Raw genomic sequence first — 21779 nt, forward strand, 5'->3', positions numbered from 1 at the left:
CACACATACATATAATTATGCATCGTTCACATATTCGTTTTAAATTTAAATCGCAAGTTTCCAGAGTTCTTTAGCAAGTAAAGTAAAATCAATTTTTAGAAACGTTTCACATGATTTTCAAAAGGTATTTAAAATTAGTTGATGGTGGTAGAACGTTCGAAAATGGAGCTATTAAATTAAAATACATATTAATTAAATAAAAGTTATTATTTACAAATCTGTATTTATATATATTTGTTTGTTTTTGCAAGAATGTGAATTGTTTGTTGGTAAGTATATGCTATTTACAGTTTGTGTCATATTTATACTGTTTATTTCGATCTGTTAGAAAGGTTGTGGAAGAAATTCTCAATCTCACGACATCATTTAGCATGCATATATCGCACTCACATGAATACAATCATTGCATTGGGTCTTCCTTCTCCTGTATCTCTTTTGTTTGGTTTGTGGATAGTTGACGTAATGTCTTTTGCTTTGTGTGATATGTAAAACTAACTGTACAATAAAGCATCACTAGGAATATTCTTTTGCTTTATATGCGATTATAAAATCATGGATGGCAACGAAATATTTTATAATTTACTCGAGGAATGATTTGTCATACGCATACACACAGAGTGACACGCAAGTGTAAACAAACCGAAAATTTACATACACGCACATGCCTACATACACATTCCCACACACACACACACAAATATATGTATAAATATATTCACAAACACTCTGAAACATGCACTCCGTTAATTCGTGTTCGAATTTCTTGATAATTCCATCTTTTGCATCTACTTTTACTCATTATACATAATTCAATCACAAGCGCGCGCACGCGCGTCAAAATAATTGATCAACACTTAAACGCCTACATCACGATTACACACACACACACACACACACACACACACACACACACACACATATACACATATATACACACATGCGTATGTTTACGTGCGCATATTTGTGTGTCCATAGATATACACACAGATACCTGAAGACACAGTCATCAACTGACACACATACATATACGTACACCTATACATTTAGAAATGTCTTACAGTTTGTCTATGACAAAGCACAACCTCAGATTTATCATTTGGAGTTAATAAACCAATACCATAGACAGGTTTTAACCATATATATATATAATATATATATATATATCTGTATGTATGTGTGTATATATATACATGCACTTACTTATATATATATACATATACATAAATGTATATGTATACATACATATGAATACATATATAATATATATGTGTGTGTGTGTGTAATTATCTGTGTGTAATTACTAATAATTATACTCATAGACATAAATGCATAACATCAACCTTTCATACATAAATAAACAAGTTGTAGTATTTTCAAGGCGTCTATGGCTGAGAAACCAAATGTCTATTCGTTGCCACCATGATTAATTAACGTAGCTCTTCCACTTTATTGCCCTTTTCTTTGCAATCTGAGTGCCCTACTTCAGTGTTTTCATCAAATCCGGCAATAAGGGAGAGCCCAATACTAACAAGTTTCTCAGTCTGCAGCCTTTCTCATTTGGCAGCTGTATTCTTTGTATGTTTCAGTTCGTAGGTTTCTGGTTCACTTTTCAGTGATTCAGCGATGTCTCTTCGATTAGCGTAATCATGAACAACTGGCATCAGGTAGGCATTAATATCTGTCGGATGAATAGATCTATCCTGGTCTTCTATGTCCTTTACATGTGGATGGTGACCTGTTGCAGAAGAAATAAATGATTGTGAAAAGGTGAAAGAAATAGTACATATCATATAGACAGGCAAAAACTCAACAAATTCTTACACAAACATACACAAAATGAGAAAGGAGAGATACAATAGTGATAGATAGATAGATAGAGAGAGAGAGAGATAGAGAGAGAGAGATAGAGAGAGAGATAGAGAGAGAGAAAGGAGAGATACAATGGAGATAGAGAGAGAGAGAGAAAGGAGAGATACAATGGAGATAGAGAGAGAGAGAAAGGAGAGATACAATGGAGAGAGAGAGAAAGGAGAGATACAATGAAGAGAGAGAGAAAGGAGAGATACAATGGAGAGAGAGAGAAAGGAGAGATAGATAGAGAGAGAGAAGATTTGTAAAACATAAGGTAAATTAATCAGATCCGGTTGGAGCTATTGCCTATCCAACATATAATGAATTCATGTGATTATATCATACTGAGTTATCAATAAACCCAGATAGACGGGGTATTGCTGATAGTCTCGCCTCTTCACCCTCTCTGCACACATACACACATACATCTATTTATCCATATGCGTATACGTATTTAGTTGACAATTCGTCCTCCTTATGCTTTGTCAATTATATCCAATAGTCCCCACATACATTGTTTCGGATGATAGCAACTATTCCTTCATAGTAATACTGTCGTAAGCTATTCACAAATATTCTCAAATATAGCAAGAGCAACAAGCTTTCGCTTCTCTGCTTGTATATGTAATGATAGCAGTGTTACTGTCCCTTGTATATGTTGTAGTTCCTCAAATTTTTTTTGCAACAATTCAATGAACTACATATTAAGCGCCATCTAAACAGAAAACTATATTTCCGATGATTCAATGAATGCACAGATTCCAAGAAATTTAATATTTATGAATTCATATTTGCTAATATTTGCTATTATAATACACTAAATAAATAATGTAAGACACTTAGTAATCCATTTCTCAGAGCAGCAGTTAAATTCTTTGGACACACCAACAACCTTAATATAACTTAAGTGTCTTCTATCATTCTGTAAGCACAATGGTTTTTGGCAGAATCGTTAGCACGCCGGGCGAAATGCTTAGCGGTATTTCGTCTGCTGCTACGAACTGAGTTCAAATTCCGCCGAGGTCGACTTTGCCTTTCATCCTTTAGGGGTCGATTATATAAGTACCTGTTACGCATTGGGGTCGATATAATCGACTTAATCCGTTTGTCTGTCCTTGTTTGTCCTCTCTGTGTTTAGCCCCTTGTGGGTAGTAAAGAAATAGGTTTTTATAGACGACGCAAATATAGTTATCTATACACACACACACACACACACATACATACACACACAAACATACGTACCAGCGCGTGCGCACATACATTCACATATGTATATATGTAAATATGTTTACTTTATATGTATGGTGTCGTTATCTCTTATTGCGTGTTTTTTTTTATTTCATTGAGCTCGAGTAAAGCGATTATAACAATCAAATTACCTAATCTGCTATCGCTGAAGCAAATCAATGTCTTCTTGAAAGCAAGCGTATACGTCACCAAATCGTGCCGTACTTGTCCTTATCTATAACAGCACGACATGATCCTGATAGTTGACATCTATCAGAATCATGTTCTCTGTCCTTTTGAGATACTTAAAAACAAATGAATACCATCAGATGACAAGGTAAAGCACCAGAAACAATACACTTGTCCAGGTGCAAAATTCTGGACTTGCAAATTTTGCTAATGAAGCAACAACTCGCTGGATATCTTATGAAAGACAGATTTAGTCTGAAAATATGGAGAAAGGGTTACCATAAAGACCACTTGTTTGGCTTAATACAATCGTCAAATGATGTGTCCTGCATATCAACACACTGATAACTACGTTACTGGAAGGGACCTTTCGAGGTCAAATATATACGATGCTCTTCATGAATGATACTGGGAAGCACTCCGTCGGTTACGACGACGAGAATTCCGGTTGATCCGAATCAACGGAACAGCCTGCTCGTGAAATTAACGTGTAAGTGGCTGAGCACTCCACAGACACGTGTACCCTTAACGTAGTTCTCGGGGATATTCAGCATGACACAGAGAGTGACAAGGCCGGCCCTTTGAAATGGAAGCACTCCGTCGGTTACGACGACGAGAATTCCGGTTGATCCGAATCAACGGAACAGCCTGCTCGTGAAATTAACGTGTAAGTGGCTGAGCACTCCACAGACACATGTACCCTTAACGTAGTTCTCGGGGATATTCAGCGTGAAATAAAGGTACAACAGAAACAGGAAGTAAGAGTGAGGGAAAGTTGTGGGCTAAGAGTACAGCAGGGATCACCATCATCCCCTGCCGGAGCCTCGTGGAGCTTTAGGTGTTTTCGCTCAATAAACACTCACAACGCCCGGTCTGGGAATCGAAACCGCTATCCTATGACCGCGAGTCCGCTGCCTTAACCACTGGGCCATTGCGCCTCCACCATGAATAATACTACGAAACCACTAAGTCCAAACATCATGCTCTATTTGCCATGTCGCAGTTAAACATTATGGAACTGCATGAAACCCAAAAATTATTAGATATTAATAGATGATTATTTGTTAATTTGATATTATCATTATCATATTTTCATCCACTTTTCGATCATAATATGCGTTGTCTGAATCTCAAAGCGTCTTGTCGCTGGTTCAAGTCCTTCGTCTTCTGCTGCGTGCGTCAACAGAAAAACTAACAACTTTTTTGTGTGTATGCATAGCATATACAGACATATACATATATATATATATATATATATATAAATGAAAGAATGGAGTCGATGACGATTTAACAAAATTCCTTTATTCTCGACATATGTTTCGAAGACTGCATATTCTTAATTCCGAAGGAATAAAGGGTGCATTATGCCGGCTTCTCATCAGGAAAGACAAGGAACTTATGTCAGCATCATGACGAACAAAAACTTTTATATATATATGGAGGGGGCGCATGTGTTTATCTTTTAGTCAGGAGATGGTCATGAAACTTTATACAACCTCCAAGATTGGAAAGTATCATCAAACTGGTGACCTAAACCGAATTCTTGCAACGGAGTAGACACCGCTAAAGCTATTCATTAACCATGCTGTGGCGTTAAACCAATCGACAGCTGAATTTGTACCCAAAACACACTCCTACAATAAGGCATTTCACCCGACTCTCTAACGACAAAAAGAAAGACGCGGATATATTTTTCAAATAGTATTTACCTCTCCGTTTGTTATTTGGAGTACTGAATCCGTTTCCTCGTTCATTCTTTTTCAGGAAACCATCCATCTGTAAGTAACCCTGTAAAGGAACATCAGTTATTGTTATTTCAATATCACAATGAGATAATAATTTACACCATTGTAGTAATGTTTTTTCAAAAAAAATAATCGAGATTATTTATTTATAATCAAAAATACATATATGTTGCTTTTTTAATATATTCGCTTATGATGAATATTTACACAGATGCCAAATTTGGTGTTTGGCATCATATATAAACATGTATAATCTCCACCATTATTAGGCAGGGCTTCATTTTAGAATATTCCAGTTAATCTAACGTCTCTTATTATGTATCCATTGTCACAGGTCTATTTCCTTCTATGTCTGCTAATTTTTTTAAAGGTGCATTGTAATGTCAATGTCCGTTTTTACATTTTCAGATATTCTTCAGAGATTTTCTATTTGTTGTTAAGATCTGTGAGGTATATCTAGTTTGCATAGAAACTTACATATACGACTTAATTATCCATTCGACTGACATGGCAATGGATGTTTGTTCAAGATGTTTCGAAGAACTATATCGAGGTATAGCTTCATGGATCTTGAGGAGGGAATAGGCTTAACCAATTGAAGTAAACTAGTAATAATAATCTTTGCTAAGTAAAATAGTAATAATAATCTTTGCTAAGTAAAATAGTAATAATAATCTTTGCTAAGTAAAATAGTAATAATAAACTTTGCTGAGATCAACATCGCAATAGATTGTCTTTTGCAAGACAATCTTAGATGAATTTTAGAATGCATTAATACATAGTTTACAAACTATGCGAAATTTACTAAAACGAAAGAAAAATATTAATTAAAATGAAATATTTTTTCCTCCAAACTTGCTGTCGCACACTATATTTTAATACACACAGAAAATTTTATTCCAACAGTTCAGGGAAAAGATATTTCAGAAAATCAGTTCTTCTTCGATTTAGGTATATTGAAGAATGCCATAAAATGATGCATTATTTTTAATACACTAGTATTGTTGCATTTTGAGGACGAAGTATTATAGCATTGAGGACCAAGTCACTGAAAGACATTCCTCATGAATAAACCTGTGTGATACTCGGCATCAATGAGCCCATCGAGCTGTTGCGTTATATTTACGATACTTCAGTGTAACATCTGCTGAATTGTTGTAGTAGATTGTGTATGTAGAAAATACAATTGTTTAGATATTCATTACAGCAGATAGTTTTTAAGCTGAAATCCAACATATGAATAAGAAGTTAGTATTCTTGTTAAATAATATGCAGTATATCAAATATTGATTTAATGGGAATACATTAGTAAGAAATTGAAAGGAGTCATGCTTTCGTTATACTCATAAAGAAAAAGTTGGCGGGTTTTCAAAGAGGAGTGAATATAACTGGTGAGTTTTCAAAAAGGATTAAATACAGTATTGAAGTCGTAATTTAAGGTAAATATTTTCAAACTATATTTTAAAATGGATCACGTAATCGGTTCACTTGCACCTGATATACATTTACCACCACTTTATATAAACCTAAGTAGTGATTCCTTAAAGAATAAATAGAAAGCTTTCATATTTGAAAAATTAAGCAAGTAAAGATAAATGAAATTCAAGCCTCTATTGATAGAGACTTACGTTAACTGGGATGGCTTCAGCATTTATTGAAACATAACGCCATGTCTCTTGATTTACGGTGATAAAATTAATGTAAGGAAAAAAGAAGCGACGTACTGTTCTTTCTTGAAGTAGTCGATCCAAAATATCTGCCAAATCTCCAAATGATGGGCGTTGAGCAGGCTCTGTTTTCCAGCATTTTTGCATTATGGCGTAACTGAAAGCAAAAGGAAAGTGTAGTTTTGAATTAAAGGCGGTTCATAATTGTTCCATATATTCTATATTTCCACTGGCTTATCATGCAGCAGATATTCACGTTTACATAAACGTGTATGTGAAGATGTTGCCATATAGAGAAGAGACTTATATTAGTCTTCATGGGATCTTGTATTTATGCGATAAATTAAGTTTCTCATATATATATATATATATATATATATATATATATATATATATATATATATATTGATTATCAAACACACACACATACAGACACATACATATATATATATATGTGTGTATATGCTAGAGACATGCTTAATGGTAGCATTGGGCAGGAGTATAAACACAGCATCCTTCTACCAAGCCATGTCGAGCAGAGTAGACTCATCAAACCAGTATGATCGCAAGTTCAAATTCACGGCCTCCACATCATATCGTGGTTAGTGGTTGGTGGAGAGAGCATTCTGATGGCCAACTCCTACAGTGGACTGAACAAGGGCAATCAAATCCAAGCCACACATATATGTAGAAGGGTGAAAAGTAACACAGGAGTTGATATGTGTAAGGAAAATAGAACAATATAGAAAATCCTAAAATAATTTTATCAAGAAAATTTTAGTGCCGGTATTTTTTTGCGAAACAATTAAATTGTGGAAAAATTAAATGAAATGTTTTTTAAAAAACCGGTAGTAAAATGTTCTTCATGATAAAATTATTTTAGTATTTTCTATCTTGTTCTATATATATAATAATAAAATAATAAATAAAACATATGCATACATACATACATATATGTATTTACCTACATCTATATGTATATATACATGCATATATGGGTACAGGACACCAAAAAACGTCGAACACAATGAGAAACGAAGACATAAAAACAGAACCATGGAAACGGACATTTTTTTTAAAACAACGAAAAAACAGGGTACAAGACATACAACACAAGGAAAATTCCCCTTCCTCAGCCGCCTCCGTCCATTGGGTCTTTTTTTATTAATCTATCCATGTAGTAACCATTTACGTTGCAGGATATTGTTAAATACGTTTGCATAGAATGCAGAATCATAGTCCACAGTTCCTTTCATGAGGTGTTTACGGTAAAACGTCCGTCTACTTCGAAAATGTTTATTCCCTCGTAAATATATAATTGTTTGGTTTGACAATGCACAAGGTATTTCGATATATGAAGACAAGAAAATTAGACTTGGATTGTTTATGTCTATTGAAAATAAAAATTTAAGAAACGAAAATGCTGCCAAAAGTCATATAAAAATAATAAAATAAATAACATCAAGTGTCTTCTACTATAGCCTCGGGTCTACCAAGACCTAGTGACTGAATTTAGTAGACGGAAAGTGGAAGAAGCTAGTCGTATATAGATATATAGACATATGTATATATATCTATGTGCATTTTCCTTTGTGTTTGTCCCCCCACCACCGCTTGACAACTAGTGTTGGTGTATTTACGTCCCCGCAACTTAACGGCTCGACCAAAGAGACCGATAGAATGAGTATCAGGTTTATAAAAAATAAGTACTGGAGTCATTTTATTTTACTAGAAATTCTGCAAGGCAGTACCACAGCATGGCTGCAGTCTAATGACTGAAACAAGTAAAAGATAAAATATGAGAAAACAATGAACGTAATCGATAGTGATTAGTACATGGAATGCATGGCGTGTCTTTAATTCTAAGCTGAATTTTTCCTGGTGTCATTATACTAAATTAATTATCATCGTACACACTATTCCAATGATATCTTACCGTTGGCGTTTATTACTTAGTGCAAAGATCTGTCACGAGAAGAAAAGGTAAGGGAAAATGCCTTATATGCGATTTTACACGCATATATGTAATATATGCATGCGTATGAGTATTTGCTTTAGATTGATTTGTTCAATTTTTAAAGAATTAAAAGCTAGCTAATATCGCTAAAAGACAGCAGCAGCCTTTATTGTTTGCAGCCTTTTGGAGAATAAGCGCATTAAACCTTCATGTCAACACTTTGAGAAATGATTACAATAATGAGTTGGAACTACATTGCAGTCTAAGATCACAAGGAAGCTTATCTTTATTTTAAGACGCTCAAACTAATTAGCCACCTCACGTATCTGTAACCCGAACAAAAGAAAAAATGACAAAAGGGTTTTTAAATCGCTCTTGACCTTTTTCTCACTTTTAAATGCAACCTTTACTCAATTAGCACTGTGTGTGATCCTATTTTATCAATTGTTTAAACGAGACACCAATACTACCACATCTTGCAACACAGAGACTCTTTTCCTTTAAGCAGCTTGTTGGAATTCTACATTGATCAATATGGAAGCACTCCGTCGGTTACGACGATGAGGGTTCCGGTTGATCCGAATCAACGGAACAGCCTGCTCGTGAAATTAACGTGTAAGTGGCTGAGCACTCCACAGACACGTGCACCCTTAACGTAGTTCTCGGGGATATTCAGCGTGACACAGAGAGTGACAAGGCCGGTCCCTTGAAATACAGGTACATCAGAAACAGGAAGTAAGAGTGAGAGAAAGTTGTGGTGAAAGAGTACAGCAGGGATCACCACCATCCCCTGTCGGAGCCTCGTGGAGCTTTTAGGTGTTTTCGCTCAATAAACACTCACAACGCCCGGTCTGGGAATCGAAACCGCGATCCTAACCACTGGGCCATTGCGCCTCCACATTGATTAATATGCGGTTGGTAACAAGTATATTTCACTTGTAATCCATAAGAGGCGGAGCAGTAGGTTTCTGCTACATACTTTTTGAGAATAGCATTTCACGTTGCATATACAACAAAAGCTCATAACCAACTGCAGTCCTGCGGGCAAAAAATACTAACTGCAACACACGGAAAAATATCATCGTCCATCAATAACTGCGGGGTATCATTCTATCACTGCATTCCATATAAGATGTCTCACATCTCATAATTCTAACACTGTCACATTCCAAACTACACACCAAATTCTTTCTCCTCTAGATCTTCCTTTCCCAGAATTTTGTCCCTGCACATTCTACAAGATTACAGATTGACCATCAAACGTATGAACTGCATCATTCAAAGGCCTTCCCTCTCTTCCGATTAAATAAAAAAAAAATACATTTCCTCTAAATGTCAGTCATTATGTTTTTAAAGAATACCAAAATTTGCTTCGTATTAACAAATATATGAGTAAAAGTGTGTCTTGCTCCTCTTGGGTTCACAACTAAAGATTTATAATACTTCAGAGTATTCTACACCTGAATTTATAGCAGACGTTACTCCTCTGCCTCATGGGAAGGAGCTGCACGGCACCTACTCTCCGTATCATTGACCCCAGATGGAAATTCTTATCGAAGAATATATTAAATTTTATCACAATAATGAATGAAAATATTATTATAACAATTTATCTTGCATTAACACCGATGAAGTATTTATCAAATCAAATAATATGGCCACCGACACTGCTAGACATTCCATTGCATCTCGTAAAATTTTTATAGTAGCAGAATATATGAAATATTAATAGTTATCATTTGATAATAGTAATGATTTTATACGTACATTTCATCTGAGCAGTTCTCTGGTCTGTCCATTCGGTATCCGGTTTTTAGTAAACTGAAAAGCCTCTCTGGTGGAATACCTGGGTAGGGGTTTGCACCTACAAGGCAAGAAGTATATTTTTAAAATTCCAACATAGAAATTATTATAATTATTATAATTATTGCCACTATTATTCATTAAAGCATGTAGCAATTCGTTAAAACTTTATGAGAAATAAGTTATTAGTCAATAAGCAAAGAGGTCTGCATATCGTGATTATAACCAACATATTGAACTCTCAAAGAAAGAAGTGAACATAAGATGATTTTGCCAATTTGTTTATCATTGTAGCTAGGATCAATATCGTAATAATATCTAATATCTTCTTTCTCCATGCACTAAATTCAAATGCACTCATGACAGTTGACGAAATGGATAAATGCTTTAATCATCGACTGATGGAAATTACGTAAGACACCATATATATATATATATATATATATATATATATGCATATATATACATATGGTGGTTGTCTACTCCTTATGACCACCTCCTGTACGTACACCTTAGCACCATCATGGCATCTGATGTGGCTTTTTAAACCAGACACGCTGGTGAACATTCTAGTCTTCATTCTTTGAGTTTGACAATACGTTATAGCGTGCTCATCAAGTAAAGCTGTTTATAAAGTAAGAAGCATAAAATCCGACAACAATGGTACCTCTTAAAAAGTAAGCATTAAAGAAAGTAATTTTGTGGCATAAAATTTAGATCAAGTATCCGTTAATTAGTTTGGTTATATCTCAATCTAAAGAGATTTTTTTAACTAACATAATACATACATGTTAATGAAAATCAATGCTGTTTGAGTCAATAATACTGTCGCAATGTTCCCCGTTTTTATACTCGTTACGGTGCTAAAAATGTCACATACCTCCCAGTGATTTTCATACTCTAGAAACGACGTTGTTTAGCCCTGAGCAGTCCTGGTTGAACAAGTATAAAATCAAAGACGTTCTATCCATTTTCACCTTGTCTATTTTTTTCATTCTGTCTGCCAACATTTCTACGAAATTATTTCTGTGTCCCCTCTTTGACTTTCCATTCTTTCTGTGCTCTCTCCCACTCTGTCTCACTTCACACACACACACACACACACACACACACACACACACACAAATATATGTACATATATATATATACATACATATCTATTTACTAATATATACAAATATATCTATGTATTCGCACACACATAAGTATGTATGTATGTATGTATGTATGTATGTATGTATGTATGTATGCACATACACATGCAGATATAAATAGCTAGAAAGAAATACATACAACAAAAAAGAAGATTGAACAGCTTCACAGATAGATGATTAGATAGGTAGACACACATTGATAGGAAGATGGATTGATTTATGCTGAGTTTTGAAGCGTTAATATCAATTGATTAGCTGTCAAAACTTTAGCAAGTAGTATTGTTTAGTTTGTAGGTGAAGCTGAACATGTAGAGACGTTTGCTTAGATCGGAAAGTTTTAATGAAAGCACTTTATAATTAGATGTCAGTCTTAAATCTATCTTGATATATTGTTAAATATTACATCTTTATAAGGAACCCAATGTTTTCCTAATTAACTCGACGATCTTGTGAAAACTTAAGCTTTGATCCCCGTGATTTAAAAGTCATTGGAGATGGTGATAGATTGCTTGGATATGCCACAGTCGAAATTACAATAGCCACTGATGTCGTTTATGTGGTTCGGCGCTTTACTGCGTGATTCTACAAGGAAATAAATAGATAAAATGCGTATGCAGATGACATCTGTATCGTATCCTTTCTTCATTTACCAGACATAACTGTGCAGCAAACCTCAATCTTACCTCACACAACTAGAGACACCACTGCAAGTAAACGGACGTAAAGTAATATCAAACAAATGTACCTCTCCCTTCGAGAAAACATCAAATATAGCTAAACCTCACTCTTAACAACGTAGAAGACGAAAGTAATTCACAAAACAAAAATACGATTAAGGCAATAAGTACAACAGCTTTAAACGCTCATAGCCCATGTGAAGGAGGGGTATAGTAAAGAATGTATAAAAAATGAATGGATTTCCTTCGGTTTCGACGATGAGAATTCGGTTGTTCAATTAACTAAACTACTTGCTCATTGAATCCCCATATAAGTGGCTGAGTACTTCTTAAATAACGGGAAGCTTTATGAAAATAAACAAAAGACGAAGGCAGGTGGAATACAAACAAACAATTGTATAAGTATGGCGCTCAGGAATATAAATAAAACAAGTCTTTTACGTTTCGAGCCTACGCTCTTCAACAGGAAGATACACAGAAAAGAAACACGGAAAGAAACAAGGAGAGAAAAAAAATGCGTGCAGAAGCTAGCGAATCAACATGCCTTGTGTATCACAGGATTACTCTAAAGTGATCCTAGAGGCAAAATTGGCGTGACACAGTGTGTGACAACGTGGACCTTTGAAATACAGGTAAAACTCCATTCGAACGGGCAATTGCACGGTTTCCATCTACTCAATTTTCCAGTGCAAAGCTTGGGTCATCCCAAGCTACTACGCTTTAGGATCAAACCCAACACCCTTTGATTAAGAAAGAAGCTTCTTATTCATTCAGCCATGCTAGCCGTGGAAACACACACAACTCGCAAGCATAGCATTTAGTAGATTGAAAAAAATATCACAATGCTGCAGTATTCAGTGGTGCAGTATTCAGTGGTGAGCTCACCATACATGATGATCTTTGATAGGCGTATGTAGCTAATCTGAACAGTGTGAATTCTTTTTTTTTTTCTTTTTGCCTACGTAAAAAAGTGTATTACTATCTGGAAGATCTTTATGGTAGGAGAAAAGTAATTTTAACTCCTATTTCTAAATTCGGTGCGTGTTGAAGCAATTAGCTGACCCCTAATTATAATTATGTTTATAATTATAGAATATTTGTATATGCATGTACACACACACATATAAATACATACATATACATATATACATATATATACATATACATGTATATACATATATATATATTCATATATATATATATATATATATACATATATATGCATATATACAAATATATATATGCATTTATATATATACCTATATATATACACACACACACGTATACATACATATAAATGTGTGTGTGTATATATATGTATATATGTATGTATATATATGTATGTATGTATATATGTATGTATATATATATATGTATATATATATATACATATATATATGTATGTACATATATATACATATATATAAATACATATATATATGCATATATATATACATATATATATATGTGTATATATATAACGGACAAGCATGAAGGTAAAAATATTATAGGCTTCACGAGATATTTTTGCATCAGAAACTTTCATTGGAAAGCTAAAATAAAATCACTCTTGTTAACTTATTGATATGTAAGATAATCTTATTTGTATAGAAGATGATAATGCTTTAGCTCCTTGAAACGTATGGCTGTTTTTAAACTTCCTAACGTATAATTATTTCAGGTCAAATTCGATTACAATTGCAAACATACATCATTTAAATGACAGTCCCACACCAAATTGAAATTAAACGTATTTTCATTAATTTCATTAATAATCTTTTGACATAGTGATAATGATATTAACGAGGTAGTTCCTGAATGTACAATAAATAAAATGTTAGGTATTTATATAATAATACGCAATAAATTTATTCATTGAAACAATATATCACAGGAGAAGAAAATGACAGCCTTGTTTGATTTACATGGAATATGAAATTACTCTAGTGAACAGAAACACTCAGTCAACATATATTAGAGTAAAGAACGTCAGTGTTATTATTATTGAGGTGAATTATTGTCTTTATAAATTGGCGAGGAAACTAATTCGAAGTACATTTTTCATCACACGTCCTTATGTTTGTCGTTCGGTCGAAAGAGATAAGTTTTCTATAATATAGGCACTTACTCCGTCGTTGCTAACAATAATCTGATTACGCTTAGAGGGAGATTTGAACTCAACACTGCAAGTTTTCTATAATATAGGCACTTACTCCGTCGTTGCTAACAATAATCTGATTACGCTTAGAGGGAGATTTGAACTCAACACTGCAAGCTAATGAAGATCCTGTCAATTTTATAGTTTCCTGTCCGCAGCATTGAACTTACCTTTGCACATTGCCTGTTGACAGCAGGTTTGATAAATACATTAAAAATAGTTTTTATTTATATCTTTACTCCCCACAAGGGGCTAAACATAGAGGGGACAAACAAGGACAGACAAAATGGATTAAGTCGATTACATCGACCCCAGTGCGAAACTAGTACTTTATATATCGACCCCGAAAGGATGAAAGGCAAAGTCGACCTTGGCGGAATTTGAACTGAGAACGTAACGACAGACGAAATACCTATTTCTTTATTACCCACAAGGGGCTAAACACAGAGGGGACAAACAAGGACAGACATAGGTATTAAGTCGATTACATCGACCCCAGTGCGTAACTGGTACTTAATTTATTGACCCCGAAAGGATGAAAGGCAAAGTCGACCTCGGCGGAATTTGAACTCACGACGTAACGCAGACGAAATACCGGTAAGCATTTCCCGCGGCGCGCTAACGTTCCTGCCAGCTCGCCGCCTTCATTAAAATTAGTTTTTATTGTAGATATGTCCCTGTGGTAATCTTCAGCAACAAACAAACACTCTCTAACACTAACAATTCGGAAACCTACAGTTTAAAAAAAAAATTATATGATAACATTAAAACTTTAATTATAACGAGTTTTATAAGTTAAGCTGCAGGCAAATGTTCAATTGTTTAAAACAGGCAAGATCCACGACTTGTATTAAAATATATTTGTAAAAAAAAAAAAATTAAACAATATATGAAAATTTTATTAAAAATTGACTTACCCATTGTTATTATTTCCCACAACAACACTCCGAATGACCATCTACAGATTGTAAAGAAATACGACAGAAATAATTTTATTTATTCAAATATAGAAATAAAGTCGTAGCTGAAACTGTGAAAATGGAAATGTTTACTGAGGCAAAAGTTAACGCATGCGTTGAATAGTCGTTTACAAGCGTTTCAATATTATTCTATAATATATATTCTCATACAGAAGGCGAGAAATTAGTGAGATATAAACCTGAAATTTCAAAATTTCTATTGTTTTACTTTAAATGTTACACACATATGTACAATTTTCAACTAAAGTACACTCAAAGAGCAGCAAGAATAATAATGCGAACGTAAATTGCTTGAGGTTGAAAGAAAAGAAGGTATCTGTCTGACGCTCTTTCATTTCCTTTGTCTCTACTTGCAAATACTTTCGTATTTTATCAACCTATAAACAGATCTTGTGTCTACTGAATAAGAAAACAAACCCTCTTATTGCTATTTTAATATCATTAATATTATTAAGCATTGCTACAAGCAACACATACTACATCGATGCAATATTTATAAACAAAAATATTAATGAAATGGACAGTTGCAGATAGCTTAGTTGACAGGAGGACGGAGTAATTTTACCCATCTGGCAAAGAGATCGATGCATTTTTCTTAGCATTGTTGCTGCATACAGAGACAATTAACGATACAAATTTAAAAGTGTGTTGCTCAGTCTATATAGTTGTAACTTGGCAAAACCCAAAGTATCTGATTTACCTCTATAATCAGTAACATTTTAAATACGAAAAGTTTCGTAACTTCTCCAATTCGTTTTTGCGATCACAGTTAAGACCAATCTAGGACACTTCAGTTACTGAGCTGAGAAGACGTCTTGCCCTGTATACAGTTTAAATCGTGCACGATGGAAATACATTTGATGATGCACTAATAATACAATGAGTTATAGTATTAACCCAGACACCTTGTTTAAGATTGTACGACGCACACGTACCTTTCAAATGCATCACTTATGAAAAATGATTGATGACATATAAACATCAATAGATTTCCTAGTAACATATAGATTTTCTTATTAGTGGATTTCGGTTTATGAGACTAGACATATTGAACTCGATGCATCATGGAAAAAACTGGCAGTTTCTGTTACTCACATCCAAGCATTTTAGTGAAATTGCCAACTATTTAATATGCTCCAAACCAGTAAGGCTCATACTACTTATATATTAAAGTATACTAGCCATCTCAATATGGCTAACCACTAAGGGTGGGTGTTACTGTAGCTTTTTAGCCCCAGGAGATCATCGTCTCCAGCTGGCTTTAGGCACACTTTCTGTGCTCTTATGATATTTGCAAAGGGAGGTCATCCCATCTCGTAAATCTAAGTGATACGCACGGACTGCACTTTCGAGATTTTTGTCTCTTGTCAACGCACGGTAATCACCGGTTTTCGACGAGGAGAGACCTGTTTGCGAATATCTATTTAATGTTTTTCCTAGTAACCACTGTCACTGATTTCGAAAAACGGTCTGAAAGCAATATATATATTGTTTAGTGATAATTTTATTGACTGTACGATATTAATATTATATAACTTTGATACATGGATTCAGTGCAATTCATTTCTTTTCAGCATTTCAGCAATACTCCTGCGAGTATTTTAATTTAACTAAACGAGTAAACACATTTCAGTTTTACAATTATCTCGGAATTTTCGATTCTGAGCACATGTCTCTTATATGTTAAGGATTCAGCCAGTGATATGTAGTAATAAGTGTTTCGGACCAGAACATCGGGGGGGGGGGGTACTTTGCTGATGCTTTGTGTTATCGACTCTCTAAAGGATGAAAAACACAGCTAATCAGGACAGCAGTTGAGCTCAAAATTACAAACAAAAGATCCAAGAACTGTTACTTTTTGGCATTTGCCTGATACCGTCAACGATTCTGACAACCAATTGCCCATAATAATAATAATAATAAGAAGAAGAAGAATAAGAAGAAGAAGAAGAAGGAAGAAGAAGAAAGAGAAAAAGAAGAAGAAGAAGAAGGAAAGAAGAAGAAGAGAAGAACAGAGAAGAAAAGGAAGGAAGAAAGAAGAGAGAGAAGAAGAAGAAGAAAGAAGAGAAGAAGACAGAAAGAAGAAAAGAAAGAAGAAGAAGAAAGAAGAAGAAGAAAGAAAGAAGAGAAGAAGAAGAAGAATGAGAAAGAAGAAAGAAGAAGAAGAAGAAGAAGAGAAGAAGAAGAAGAAGAAGAAGAATGAGAAAAAGAAGAAGAAGAAGAAGAAGAAGAAGAAGAAGAAGAAGAAGAAGACAGTTCATGATGATAACATCTTACATAAGCAAAACAGTCTTGCCTGAGTAGAAATTGAAAATAGTTCATGGATTCACGCGGGCAGACATAATCTGCTGTTGTAGCAAATGATAAAAAAATGTTACTTACACATCGCTTTTTGATGTATAAACCTGGGCGTATAAAGATTCTGGTGCCATCCATTTAACAGGAATGCGTCCCTAAAATAGAAAGATACGTATATATATATATGTGTGTATGTGTATATGTATATCGACGTTTGGTTAAATACATATATATTTATATATATATATGCATGCGTGTGTGTGGAAAATTACATCAATACGCCAAATTTTAAAATTTTCACTAAACTTTAAAATTTCCACAGAAAAGTTCCCAACAAGGCAATTGATAGAGACTTCGAAGTTTCGACCAGCTAAGCATGACTGAATGATGGTTTAGCTGGCCGAAACAATGATATATATATAGTTTTTCAATCGCCGGAGAAATGATTAAATTTCCCACATCTGCTTGTCTTCTATGTAGGTTTATACACATGTGTGTGTGTGTGTATGTGTGTATTATATATACAAACATACAGATATATACACATATATTTATACATGCATATGCATGTACAAACACTCATGCACACACTTAAATTCCTGCATTAAATTAAAAACACACCTAAATCAATATATATATCTATACATACGCATATATAAACAAGAAAATTATACATAAAACCACTCATAAGTATCTGTATGTCAGTATATGTACACGTATACATATATAAGTGTATATGTGTGATTTTTTTAATGTGTATTATTACTCTATCGATGACTTTCAACAAGTAAAGCGAACTCAGATTGCGGACGGTACATTTGGTCTTTATACAGTATTCAGGGTGCAGATCTGCTTAACTTTCTTGGACTAGCATATTCTTCCTAAGTACAATATGTTTGCAACTGCAACGAACACAAATAACACTGCCGAGTCCCAAGTAATTAATAAAAACCATAGGTGTGTATATACGCGTGTGTCCGCGCGTGCGTTCGTGCGTGTGTGCATGCGTGTATGTAAATATATGGACATATATATATATATATATATATATATTATACAATATATATATATTATACATTTTATATATATATTTGTATAATATATATATATATTATAAAATACATATGTATATATATTATACATTTTATATATATATTTGTATAATATATATATATTATAAAATACATATGTATATATATTATACATTTTATATATATTTTGTATAATATATATATATATTATAAAATACATATGTTATATATTATACATTTTATATATAGATTTTGTATAATATATATATATATTATAAAATACATATATATATATATATATATATATATTATACATTTTATATATATATATATATATATATATATATTGTATAATATATATATATATATGTTATACAAAATACATGCACACACACACATATATATACATATATACATGCCATTCATATGCATTGAAAGAGAGAGAGAGAGAGAGAGAGAGAGAGAGAGAGCGAGCGAGCAAAGAAAGAGAGAGAGGGAGAGAACTTTAAGAAACTGAAACGAAATCCAAAGCGTACATATGAGAAAAAATATATAAATATTAGATGCCGGTAAACTGAACTCTTGTCTTTTCGCGCTAACGCCTATAGTGTCTGATATATTATTTATGTTCATTTGGAAGCGTCCGCTATATAAATGTAATAATACCAGAACCCATCAATTTGAGTATCGTTTGAGACTCAAACATATGAGTAGTTTGTGTCGAACTATGGAGGTCATCTAAGAAACACATGCGCTAATCCCACTAAAACGCTTCTCTCTCTCTCTTCTCTCCCTTTTTTCTCTCTCTCCCACTTCCTCTTCATCCTCTCCCTCCACCCCCACCCCCATCTCTCTCCTTCATATAAATGTTTACATTACCACATTTCGTTATATTTAGAAAAAACTGTGCATGAATTTACCATCCATTCAAACTTAAGTTGACCAAGTATGCACACACGCACGCGCGCGCTCGCGCGCACGCACACACGTACACACAAAGGGGGAGAAGGGGAGAGAGGGGGATGTGTAGAGAAGAGAAGAGGTGAAGCAATAGTAAACAGGTGCACAAGGAGAGGAGAAGTGCAAAGATGGAAAAAAACATAATAGATAATAGATCAATCAGCAAATAGTCGTCAAATAGACAGACAGACAGACAGACAGACATCCAAACAAACAGACAGACAGACTTACAAACAGTCAGACAGATAGAAAGAGAGAGAGTGAGAGGAAGAGAAAGAGGGGCGGAGAAAGGGAGAGAAATGTGCTTATATGAAATAGTAGTAGTATGAGTTTCTGACAAATATCGTTGACAAATATCTTTTGACTGCAACGACAATACTGAAATGCATATGCACAAGTACAATCACGCATGCATTTGCTTTATACACGTATTCACTTTTACTGAGTAAAATACTAATAAGCAGAAACGAACATGTCGTCATGTACTTTTGCACCATACGTCCCAACACACGATTGAATACAAACATACATCTGCCGATGTAGTGCAATCAGCTTTTCCATCGCTTCATCAGCTCACATTAACATTGATGTCAGCCATATTGATACAGTGGTGAGCTTTAGCAAATAACCAAGGCGATTGACAAACATTTACTAACCTATTCGCTAATGAGAAAATGTGGAAGAGAGCCCGGCACGTTTAGCTTAGTTTACTTTCTTATATTTATATCTTTTGGTTGTTATTGGATGCTGCTTTTTTTTTTCTTTTAAGCAGCCTTTTTTTTTTGCTTCTCTTGACGTCTGCATGTCAGCTGTTTTATTTGATTTTAACAATGTTTCATGTTATGTTCCTGAGTTTGATATAATGGATTTTGATATATTACAGAGGAGGTCATTTAAACTGGCACGTATTTTAGTAAAGTCGATTGGAGTTCAAGAGATTTAAACATGCGTATACATTTTCGCATACGCACACACAATGTATATATCTGTACATATACACGCACCCATATATACGTATATATATATACACATACATATGTATATATATACATACATATATATATATATATATTATATATATATATATATATATATATTATATATATATAATATATATATATATATATATATATATATATATTATATATATATATATATATATATAGTTATATACAAATACAGTTTTATATATATGTGTATGTATATATGTATGTATACACAGACACACACACATACACATAGGTGAGCACGTAAGTGCAAAATAAGGTGGAAAAAATAGTACTCGAATACTAAAAGTAGCGTAACCTGCAAAACTATTAGAGAACTGTTACTCAGTGTTTCACACTCCCGTTCGTCGGACAACTGGAACAATTGTGATGAACGGGAACGTGAAACTGAGAACCAGTTCTGTGATGATTTTGTGGCTTTGATTGTATATATAGACTTTTGTTAGCCGCTCTCCAGCCATCTATTTAAAACTGTATACAGCTATGGTACGACCACACTTGGAATTCGCATCATCAGTTTGGAACACCTATCTTGCTCAGAACATTGACCTCCTGGAATCTGTCCAGAGACGTGCAACCAAACGCATACCCTCCATCAGACACCTACCATATTCTGAGCGCCTTGTTTCCCTGGGCATGGATTCATTGAAGCTCCGGCGTCTGGCGACGGACTTGTTAAACACCCACAAAGTTATCAACCACCTCACCAACAACAACACAGAACACCTTTTTGATCTCCATGTGTCTAACACACGTGGACATGCCTACAAAGTCAGAAAACAACACAGCTCCCATGACTTTCGGAAACATTTTTTCAGCTCAGAGTTTCTGAAGCATGGAATAAACTGCCTGCGTCAGTTGTTGACTGCCATGACACTGCATCCTTTAAGGCCCTCATGCTTTCCGAAATCCGCCGAAACTACACCAGATTATACATACACTTTAGATGAGTTGTTGTGCACCTGAGCACTGTACTCAATGTTTTTATTATTATTATTATGTATTAATAATGTTAAGGAGAACGGAGACATTTCACATCCATAATTTCATTTAACAGTTATTTACATTCTTTTCT

General features: G+C 34.2%; 1 protein-coding gene across 5 annotated transcripts in view; it reads right to left on the bottom strand.

Moving 5' to 3' along the window:
• Nucleotides 1–1226: 1226 nt before the first annotated feature.
• Nucleotides 1227–21779, bottom strand: part of LOC115227037 (proto-oncogene tyrosine-protein kinase receptor Ret) — a 230474-nt gene continuing 209921 nt past the window's right edge. For 4 of the 5 annotated variants that reach the window (XM_036500577.1, XM_036500580.1, XM_036500578.1 and 1 more), the window contains 6 exons: nt 17791–17861; nt 15346–15386; nt 10404–10500; nt 6737–6836; nt 4977–5055; nt 1228–1735 (listed from right to left, as the gene is read on the bottom strand). In XM_036500577.1, the coding sequence (XP_036356470.1) occupies nt 1554–1735; nt 4977–5055; nt 6737–6836; nt 10404–10500; nt 15346–15386; nt 17791–17861 (570 nt within the window). In that variant the 3' untranslated portion in view covers nt 1228–1553. Of the gene's footprint in view, nt 1736–4976; nt 5056–6736; nt 6837–10403; nt 10501–15345; nt 15387–17790; nt 17862–21779 lie in introns of all 5 variants that reach the window. The other variant, XM_036500581.1, reaches the window with a different exon arrangement.

This window comes from Octopus sinensis, linkage group LG2 (assembly GCF_006345805.1).
Source record: "Octopus sinensis linkage group LG2, ASM634580v1, whole genome shotgun sequence".
NCBI lineage: Eukaryota > Metazoa > Mollusca > Cephalopoda > Octopoda > Octopodidae > Octopus > Octopus sinensis.